The 10,754-nt window shown below is 28.5% G+C and overlaps 3 protein-coding genes across 3 annotated transcripts; 1 reads left to right on the top strand and 2 right to left on the bottom strand.

Annotated features, from left to right (window-relative positions):
* Window positions 1-834: 834 nt before the first annotated feature.
* Window positions 835-2,802, bottom strand: LOC136087872 (uncharacterized). Its single transcript, XM_065811487.1, has one exon. The coding sequence runs from the start codon at window positions 2,800-2,802 to the stop codon at window positions 835-837; it is 1,968 nt and encodes a 655-aa protein (XP_065667559.1).
* Window positions 2,803-5,518: 2,716 nt separating this feature from the next.
* On the bottom strand, window positions 5,519-6,163 carry LOC136087871 (uncharacterized). Its single transcript, XM_065811486.1, has one exon. The coding sequence runs from the start codon at window positions 6,161-6,163 to the stop codon at window positions 5,519-5,521; it is 645 nt and encodes a 214-aa protein (XP_065667558.1).
* Window positions 6,164-9,203: 3,040 nt separating this feature from the next.
* Window positions 9,204-10,486, top strand: LOC136087870 (uncharacterized). The gene is made up of 2 exons (XM_065811485.1): window positions 9,204-9,444; window positions 9,822-10,486. The coding sequence occupies exons 1-2, from the start codon at window positions 9,204-9,206 to the stop codon at window positions 10,484-10,486; spliced, it is 906 nt and encodes a 301-aa protein (XP_065667557.1).
* The last annotated feature ends 268 nt before the right edge of the window (window positions 10,487-10,754 follow it).

Genomic DNA, 10,754 nt, shown 5'->3' with positions numbered 1-10,754 from the left:
GACATGAAAACTTCCAGATTGTCCAACTTGTTCATCACCAGAGTTTAATGTGACTACTAACCTTCTTCTAGGCATAGAATTTTTAAAATTTCTGTAAAATGAGATAGTAGTTGCTGAATCAATTGATGGTGCTGTAGTACCATTAGAGTTTATTTGAGCTAATAATCTAGATTCTTCATTATTAAATGAAGTAAGATTAGTACTATTCTACGATTTAAGATAAAAATCTTCTAATCCAGATGACATGAAAATACATCTACTATTACTAGACTGAGTATTTGCATCTACATATCCACTAGACAATGAATAATTACCATAGTTGTATGGAATCCAAGGCGTTATAGTATTGTTAGCATGTTTAGGAGGAGCGCTACCATCATACATTCGTACTCTTGATTCCCACCAATTTCCAGATATACCAATAATATGCATTCTAATATATTTTATATAAACCCCATTACCCTTTCCTGCAGTATCTATCAATATATATTCACTACCATAAGATGTGTTAGTATATCTAAATACATCAGATCGTAAAGTAAGATCTGCGATGTAAGGTGGTAATGATTGATTTCTAGCAACAAAAGGTTGTATCCAATAGTTAAGAACAACTTCAGTAGCGTTATAAAGTTCAATTTTTAAAGTTTGTTTAAATGGCATATCAAATGTAAAATATCCTCCAAATTGAGTAGGAGTATGCACATTACATCCTTGCAAAGAGTTGACTTAAATGTATTGACTTAAACAAGCTCTTTCTTCAAAACATGACTCCTCTATGAATTTTTGTGATCTTTAGACCTAATCTTTCATACAATTTTAGATTTTCATATTGTATTACATAATTTTTTTTTGATTTAAGTTTGGAATTAGTTTTTCGACTTTATTTACTTTTACCCTTTTAGGAGCAAGTGGGTAATCATTATGTTCATCGTGAAGACTTTCTGGATAATCTAAATCTACTTCTAGTATGCATGGAACTGATTTCCAGTTTTCTATTTTATTTTCGTCCATCCATTTAAAACCTTGCGTTGGAAGTGGTTTACTCGTTGCCCATCCATATAGATTATTAGCATCTAGATATTGGATGAACGTTGATTCTTTGCTTTTGTCATATGCATCATCCATGTACTTATTATTAGAAGCTCCTAATCTCTTTGATATCATACTGATTCCACCTCTTATACCTTTCTTTATCATAAGTATCATATCATAATCACTTAGCAATTCTAATTTTACTTTTGTTAATTTTAAAGCTGCATCCCAAGCTAATCCTGGTGATGTGAAGTACCAAGCAGGATCTAATTTACAATTTTTCATACAAACATCTCTAAAATTTTCAAAGACGTCAGCTAATAAAAGCTCATCTGAAACATTGTATAAGTCATGATAGTCTCTAAAAGATTTACATTTAAACTCATTCCACACATTTTTAGCATGTGAGTAATCATCTTCGCTAATGCCTTCATCATTCAATTTAGAAAAGAACAACTCTTTTGGAGGTAATTGGGTTTCATTAAATTTATCAACAGAATCTACCCAATCATAAGGGTAAATACCTTTTCTTAGTAGTAAATCTAATTGTTTCCCAGAATGCAATTTTCCAATATTTTTACACTGTTCTTTTAATAAATTTTTTGATAAAGCATCTAAACTAGAAGACATAAATCTATAACTATCTAAGAAACGAAGTTCACGCTTAGTTTCAATATTCTCCCCCTCTTTATTAGTAAACTCTCCAACTTTAATTTCTCTAGAATAGCTAATATATTTTTCTTCGTTGATTGGGATACAGCTCAATTTCCCTTCAGATAATTTCTTTATAAACAAGTGAGAATCATAGCCAGATATATTGCAAAATAGAACTGAAAAGATTTTTGGAATTTTATATTTTAAATTACAACTATTATGAGCAGCACCTCTATATTTTCCAGTAATATGACAATGGTCACGTACTTTATCTTTTACAAGATCTTCTCCACAAATGTGACATGATGTTGTACCATTAAAATCATCCTTGTTTTCAGGAGTAAATATCATCTTTTTTGGAAACTTAATCATATCACAAATTTTCTTAATATCTTCTTGTAAACTATCAACAAAAATTTGTGCAACATCATCTGCTTCACTACTTGCAGTAAATGTGACATCAAAACATTTAATGTAGTAGCAGAACGAACTAGTTGTATGCTTTTGATACTGTTTAGTAAAAGATTCATTCGGATTTGGTGTACAAGTATTAATGGGTTTAATAAATCTTTCAAAGTCGGCATACACAAAAAATGGTACTCTCATCGACCTATTATGATGAACAAATTGCATTGTTGAACCTCGATTAGGAAGTTCAATTCTAACTGAATCATGTGTATTACAATACAATTTATGTTTAGATAATGATTCTTCAGAGTCGTATCCAAGTAAACAATTTCTACAATAGTATGTAGTATGTTGCTTACTACATATTTGTGAAGAAAGCAATTTGCTTAAACTTTTTATTAGGCAGTAATGACTTTTTTCTCCATCTGAAATTAATAATAAATCTATTAAATGTTGACGATCATTATCTTTTGAAATGCGTAAAGGATAAACTGACTTTTCAAATCCATACACATTAACACTGATATCTTTATTATTTTTCTCAAATTGTATAATTTTATCTAATGAAACTGGAAATTCTATTTCATCCCAATTTATTTTTTCAGCTTTATTTTTAAGATCTTTATCTACTCTTTGAGGATTCTCATCTGTTGGGTTTAATGCTCTTGCAATACACCATTTAAAGCATTCATTATCTTCATTTTTCATATTAATAATGGCTTTTTTAGTTTCTAAATATTTATCTAGCGGAATAATAATTTTTCTTTAAGAGGATTATACTCTATCATATTTATATCCATCTTTATAATAGAAATAAATCTCCAATTTGATCCTAGCTGTTGAAATGATGTTTTCTAAAATTTCAGACTTTGCTTCTTAATAAAACTTATCTAAATTTTCTTTAAGTTTAAGAGTTTAAGAGTAATACTCTTAAACTCTTAGTTGTAAATGGGACAATTGCAGTTATAGTTTCTCCTGTTATAATACTCGTCTTCTCCATTTCACAAGTGATAACTATATTCACTTTTGATCCTCTATTTTTATTTAGTATTTTTCTTAGCATCTTTAATGAAAGATTCTGCATAATATCCATCTGCACCTTTAACTGTAAATTTTTTATCAGATTTTTAACTGCTGATTGTGATAATTTAAATTCTATTTGTTTTTTGTATACTGTATTAGAAACTATAGATTTTATTGATTCTATTTTTCTTTTAATATCAGATTCTGTATCTTCTACTTTCTTCTTAATTAGATTTGGAATATATGGTTTAACCCACTCTACAACATCATTATAGCTGTTGATGACATTAGACGATACATTTTTTGCAGCTGTTGTCAACCTTGAAAAGAGTCCAGGTTTTAAAACAGGTGCTTGAACTGATAAAGGAATTGGTTCATCAAGTATAAGCCTTTCAGGTCCATAAGAAGTATGCCTTTGAATAATAGGACGATGAGCATTAACTGGTCTTTGAATAAAAAGAGGAGCAGGAACTGGTCTTTGAATAATAGGACGAGGAGCAGGTCTTTGAATAAAAAGAGGAGCAGGAACTGGTCTTTGTCTCTGAGATAATGCATTAATAAGTTCATCTTTTTGCATATTATAATAATATTTAATTTCTCGCTCTTTAGCGATTTTTTTTAATTCTTTTACATTTTTGCTACTCATATCGTTTTCCATTTTATATATGAAAGATATTTTTTGTTATAAAAAAATTATTTATATCATTTTTCAAAATTTTTTTCTTGTTAAAATATTTCATATGATAAATTTCATATAAAATATTATACACACCCCCATCCTCTAACTCTACCGTAATATTCTACTGTTCGCAGTTTTTCAAGTTGTCTCTCATTTTGAACAGTTGTTATTCTATATAAAAAAGGTTCAGGAGTTAATATTTCTGATGATATGTATGGAATCGGTTCGTCAAGTAGGTCTTTCAGACCCATGCGAAGTAGGTCTTTCAGACTCATAAGAATTATGTTTTCCATTTTTTATATAGCAAGACTTTTTTAAATCTTTTAAATTATTATTTATTTCTTCTCTTTTCCAATACAAACGGCATGTTGTAGGCTTATACATTCTATAAAATTCCATAGCTTTATATCCCATTTTTATATATTTTTTAAATCCTTAGATTATTAAATATTTTACAACTCATCATCTGATTTACTTCCTAAATCTAAATCGTTCATTATACTAGAAAATTAGAAATCTTTTTAACAATAACTACTTCTTGAAGTTTAACTTGTATTGACTCTATCATTGAACCAATAAAAATACCTTCAATCTTTAAGCATCCAATAGCTTTACATCTTTGTTTGATATAATCATAAGAAGAAGCTATAACAAGTGATTTTACAGTATCCTTCGGATTTACTTTGCATTGATCCGAAAGATTTACTTCACTTTTAGTTTTTCTACGACGGAAAACTGTAGTTATTTCTAAATCTTTATTACTTGTAAATAACTTTCCATATATTATTGGAGGTTTATCTGCATTATATCTTAAAATTTTTAAATTAGCAAGATTAACTTTAGATTTTTTATCTTATTTTATATACTTCAATTTGATCTCTACAAAATTTTTCAATAGATTCAATCATTACAATAAACTTTTCTTGTTCATCAGATTTTTCTTTATCACATACAAATGACATTGAATAACCATTAAGTTTATCATTTTTAGAATCTCTATTTTCACACACACCATAGGAAAAAGAAGGTAATGTTTTAATAAGAACAGGACCAGCACCTGTTGGATATTTATATGCAAGTTGTAATTTTTGATATGGAACTGGCTTATCAGCTTTGAATATATCTTTTACAAATAAATTTTTAATATCAAATGATTCAATTGTTATAAATGCCATTATTTTTAAATATAAAATATTTTTTTTTATTTAATTTAAAAAAAAATATTTTTACAATGTAGAATTTTTTTACATTATTTTTAACTTTTCAGAATTGAATACTTCAATCTTATATCCATTATCAACCTTTCCATCACGCGATTCAAAATATTCATATCCATGTTTAGTTTCTTTCATAGCTCTACATAATGATTTGTATACTATTTCTTCCCCTGTATCTACGTTTGTTTATTTAATAGTGACTGGCTTTTTCTTAATTGATCTCAATCTTTCATATTTTGGATCTATTTCTTTTTTCTTTTCTTTTATCTCATGTATTCTTGGACGACCAACAGATCTTTTATCTACATTTTCTCCTTTTACTTCATGAATTCTAGGACGACCAACAGACCTTTTTTCATCAGTTGATTCTACTACTTTTGACATTATTTTATCTTTATCTATCAACTTATTATCTATAGCTGGCATTAATAATGTTACATAATTGTCTGATGTTTTTGTTATATTATGCAGAACCATAAGCTAATGAATACTTCATATTTGGAAATTATAGATTATAGTTAAGTTCAGGATAACTTTTATTACTAACAATAACTTGCATATTTTGCAAGTCGCAATGATCGAATAATGAAGGATTTGTTGTTTGATCTAATAACTTATTTGTTTGAAATCCAACAATGACATATCTAGGTGTTTCAGAAGATGCCTTTGGACTAAGTTGCCAATTATATGATGTAGTTTGTGGTACTGCCATACTATTAAGACGACGCTCTCTGTAAGCTGATTGGATAGTTACTTTTGATGATATCATACTGAGAAGTTTAGATTCTTGTTCAAATGATGGATCTAACTGTGGAATGTATAATGCTACTTTATCAAGAACTACTTTACCAGCAACTACATTATTAGCTCTAAATATGGCATTATTGTCACTTCCTCTAGTAAGAGTTAATGTTTGTATGAATCCAAAAACAGATTTGTCATAATCATAGCAGAAACCAAAAATGTGGTTTAAAGGTATACGAAATGAAAATGCTCCCTTTGTAGTTGGTTTTTGTATTATTACTTCTTGCCTAATTGCAAATCCAATATTATCTGTTAGCGATGCTGTTGTTGAGAAATCTTTATACCATAATTGATTTAATCTCTTTGAAACTTGAAAGTTGTTAGAACATTTTAACAACCCAAGCATTGTTGTAGCTACACCTAGATTATCCCTAATGCTGCACCTTCACATGCAATAGCTATTAGAGTTGCTACTATTGTGGCTAAAAAACCAATTCCAACAGTTCCTAGTGCCATTGTACTTCCAATTAACGCTACATCAACTGCAGAAATTACTTTTATTGCCTTATGATACTTTTTACTTAATGTTAATCTCTTTTCTCTCTCAATTTCTATTTCTTTTCGAATTTCACTAATCTTATTCAGACGGTAAGCAAAAGGATCTATCTGCTGTATTTCAGTATATTTATTTGGTAAAGTCGGATATAATTTATTCATATTTGATTTATTTAAATACTCCATTTTATAAAGCAAAATAAAATTATTTATTTTACTAAATTAACATAGCATAATACATCACCTTTTTTAATTGTTATATCTTCATTTGAATTAATGTTTTTAATAATCACAACAATATCATCAACTGATTCTGATACAATATTGTTATCTAAACTTAGCATTTTTGATTTTAGACTATTTTCTAATGAAATTAATACAAAACTAGAATCATCAATTTTTACACCTATTTGCAAAGATATAACTTTATGTGACTTAAATGCTAATTTAATATCTTCCTGTGCAAATATTTTATATTTAGACCCATCAACTATTAATTCCTGCTTATTATCAAAAGTGTCATTAAATACAAATTAAGATTTTGGGTCTTTTATAACAGTACAAGGCGAACTAGTATCTACTAATCCATAATTAAGAGTATTAATAATACAACTTGGAAGTGGCCTCTTATACCAAAAAGCTCTTTGTCTTTTATTTATAAATTTATGTATTGGAGGATGATATACCATTTTTATATATCAAGATTTTTTTCAAATTCATGAAAAATCTTTGATTTTTTAAATTCTTTTTTTACAAAATCAAATTCAAAAAAGGTATAATAGCAAATGGTGAATTAGGCCCTAATAATAGACCTGCTCCAGTTCTCACATAACCATTTCCAGCACTTAAGTATAGTCCATCTCCTAATGATCCTCCACTTTTCCATGGACTCATAAATAATCCACCTCCCATTTTAGTGAACTTAATTCCTTCTCCATTTCTAACTTTATAAAATCTTTTTTTTACCAATACCATTTCCAGCAATTTTATTAATCAGATTGTTCCCAGTTGCAGCTCCTACACCTGTAAGAGAGGGTATTACTTTTGCTAGAGACGGTATTACTTTTGATGCTAAAAAACTTCCAGCTGATCCTAAGAAAGGTAAAAGTGCTCCTAGAAATCCTCTCTTCTTTATTTTAGCATTGTACATGAGTTGTTTTTTGCTTAATTTTAGCACTACTCCTTTACCATCTTCATATGCTTTTGAAATTTTATTCATCTGTGTATTTGTTCCAGCTAATGCATGTTCTCCATTAAAATCTGAATGTGATAATTCAATATTAACTCTAGTCTTTTCACTGATTGCTTTTTCAATTTTTTCAATTGTCGTTCTGAAAGATGTATTTTAACATTAGTATAATTTGTCATTTTATTATAAGATTATTTTTTTTCTCTTATGTGAAATCTAATAGAAATTTTTTCACCTCTTAAATTAATTTGATTTCCATCTTGATCAACTATTGTATTTACTAATGTTGAAATAGAATCTAACAATACACGTTGATATATTAAATTAATCGGTTCTTGAACAATTTTATATCCAGGACCAACATTTGGAAAAAATGAATATATAATTTTTTGTGTTTTTCCATCAACATATGAATCTTCTACTATACTAGATGTAACGTGTATAGTATTCACTTTTAATATTTTCACAATACTTTCAGATTCATAATAACCTGTTGAATATATTTGATAACTAAAACCTAAAATAGTCCTAATTGAGTTCGGAGTAAAATCTACTTTATATCCTATCTGAATATTTAAAGGTGAACGTAATGAATTGTTATTAGCTCCAATTGTTATAGCTGGAACTCCTGATATTACATCACCGTTTTTAAATAAAAATAATTCAATATACTTATTTATATCATCAATCTCATATGCTCCGACTGGAAGTAGAGCATCAAACCAAGTATCAGGACTGAATCTAAAATTGTTATTTGATAAATCAATATTTGGAAAACTATAATATGTCTCTAAACCAACAAGAGCCATTTCATATTGTTTATTTTTATCTAGTTCAATACAGTAGTGAAATATTAACTAAATTTAGTTATTATTTCACTACTGTTTCCGTTTACATATATGCAAGACGTTTTTATATATTAAAAAATTTATTTATTGAGAATCCTTAAAAATTCAAAGAATTTTCTATAGATTTTAAGGATCTTTAAAAGAGTCAGATGTAATATAAAAATTATCAAATCCACTTCTATACTTTCCATCATCTTTTTCAGAAGATAAATCTATTACAACAAATCCATGCTTTTTCTTCCATGCAGTTCTAAATAACTTTTTAAACTCATCCTCTGACATATCACTCGATACATGATCTTTATAAATAAGATTTAAATTCTTTGAATCTTGTGGAAATAAACAAATAAAATTTGCATTTTCTCTTATAGTCTGTCTAGGCAACATAAAATAATTTTGTGCAAGATAGAAACAATCTACATTACTACGCCTCCCTCTTATATAATACTTCTCACATTTATTTTGCTTTGTCAGTTGCAAATTATCAAATATCATTAAATTATTATTACTAGCATCAAGATCTTCAGGATCTGGTACATCATCTGCTGTCTCAAAAAATTTACACTCCATATCAACTTAACTATTTTTCTCATTAAACGTTTTTGAAACTTCTTCAATAACTTCTTCAGGATTTTCTATTTTGTCCTGATACTCAAACAAATTAAGAATAACTTCTTTTGGTAATTTTTCTTCAAAAGATCTTTTTAATATTGCGACATTTGCGGAACTTGCGACATTTGCGGAACAACAAAAACTCAATTTGTCAGATCCACTAAGAAAGGAGGAGATTTAGTCAACTCTATTATTCAATAACTAAAAAAGTAAAATTACCATGGGCAAAATTCCCAGGTGAGATGCACTTACCTGGAATGAACTTTGCTGGTCCTGGTACTAAATTAAATGAGAGACTCACTTCTACTGACGCATATAAAGAATGGAGTAAACCTATAGATAGAGTTGATAATGCTGCTTATCATCATGATCTCGCATATCAACATTTTACAGATACTGCAAATAGAAACTTAGCCGACAGAATGATGATTAAAGAAATGGTCGCTATAAAAAATCCAACTACATGCGAAAAAATTGAAAGAGGTATTATAAAACCTATCATCGCTTCTAAAGCAAAGTTTGAAATCGGTCTGAAAGACCCATGCAAAGTCGGTATTCAAAAAAACTACAATCGATCAGCAAAAAAGTCAAAGAAAAAAATGTGAAATGGTCTGACGAACTTGCGAACGAACTTCATAGACCCGTTATAAAACATTTCAGAAAAAGAAAAGTAATTGCAAATGGAATCGATGAAATATGGGCTGCTGATATAGTCGACATGCAATCTTTCTCTAAATTCAACAACGGTATAAAATACTTACTCATGGTAATAGATGTATTTTCAAAGTATGGATGGATTGTTCCTTTAAAGAATAAAGCTTGAGTTGATGTTGCAAATGCTTTAAATAAAATATTTAAAGAACGAAAGTGCAGAAAATTGTGGGTAGATAAAGGTCGAGAATTTTTTAATAAGCATGTTAAAGCTCTAGGTGTTGAGTTATACTCAACTGAAAATGAAGAAAAAATTTGTGTAGTTGAACGTTGGAATCGAACAATGAAAGAGAAAATGTTCAAATACTTTTCAGCTAATTCTACTAGAAAATATGTTGACGTCTTAGATGAAATGGTAAATAAATACAACAACACAAGACATTCTTCAATTAAAATGACACCAGTTAAAGCTAGTGATGAAAAGAATAAGAATATTGTTTGGTTAAACTTGAACGGAAATGCACGATCAGAGTCTGTAAGACCAAAGTTTTCAATTAATGATAGAGTCAGGATAACTAAAAAGAAGACAACATTTGAAAAAGGATACACATTAAGATGGACTGAAGAAGTTTTTACTATATCACAAATTCAGTACACAGATCCTCTAACTTATAAAATAACTGACAATAATGGTGAAGAAATACAAGGAACTTTTTATGAACAAAAACTGATAAAAACGAATCAAGAAATATTTAGAATTGAAAAAGTGATTTGCAAACTCAAAAATAAATTACTAGTAAAGTGGTATGGATATCCTGAATTGTTTAACTCATGGGTTGACAATAAAGAACTGATAGATCTTTCAGATCCATAAGAAGTAGGTTCTTCGAACCCATGCAGAGTAAGTCTGAAAGACTCATAAAAGTTTGGGTCAATTTTATATCTTAAAATATATATAAAATTGTGGCTGGATAAATGGTCGAAAATAAAAATGTGCCAGAATCGGCCTTTTCCTACTACTAATTTCTAATAGACTAGTTTATAAATCTAGAAATGATTTACTAATGTATAAACCCCAATTCTTAGAGTCTGTTTTTGTTGAAATCATTTTCCCTAAAAAGTCTAATATCATAGTAGGCTGT

Source organism: Hydra vulgaris, chromosome 12 (genome assembly GCF_038396675.1).
Source record: "Hydra vulgaris chromosome 12, alternate assembly HydraT2T_AEP".
NCBI classification, from domain to species: domain Eukaryota; kingdom Metazoa; phylum Cnidaria; class Hydrozoa; order Anthoathecata; family Hydridae; genus Hydra; species Hydra vulgaris.
Note: the sequence above shows the minus strand (reverse complement) of the source record. Positions and strands in the feature narration are given on the sequence as shown.

What these genes read in the sequence shown, in the direction of transcription:
- LOC136087872 (XM_065811487.1), bottom strand. Translation starts at nt 2,802, where the DNA reads ATGAAAAATGAAGATAATGAATGCTTTAAATGGTGTATTGCAAGAGCA.
- LOC136087870 (XM_065811485.1), top strand. Translation starts at nt 9,204, where the DNA reads ATGCACTTACCTGGAATGAACTTTGCTGGTCCTGGTACTAAATTAAAT. An exon ending in ATGCGAAAAAATTGAAAGAG is followed by an intron (nt 9,445 to 9,821) that starts GTATTATAAAAC and finishes AAATATTTAAAG; the next exon opens with AACGAAAGTGCAGAAAATTG.
- LOC136087871 (XM_065811486.1), bottom strand. Translation starts at nt 6,163, where the DNA reads ATGCTTGGGTTGTTAAAATGTTCTAACAACTTTCAAGTTTCAAAGAGA.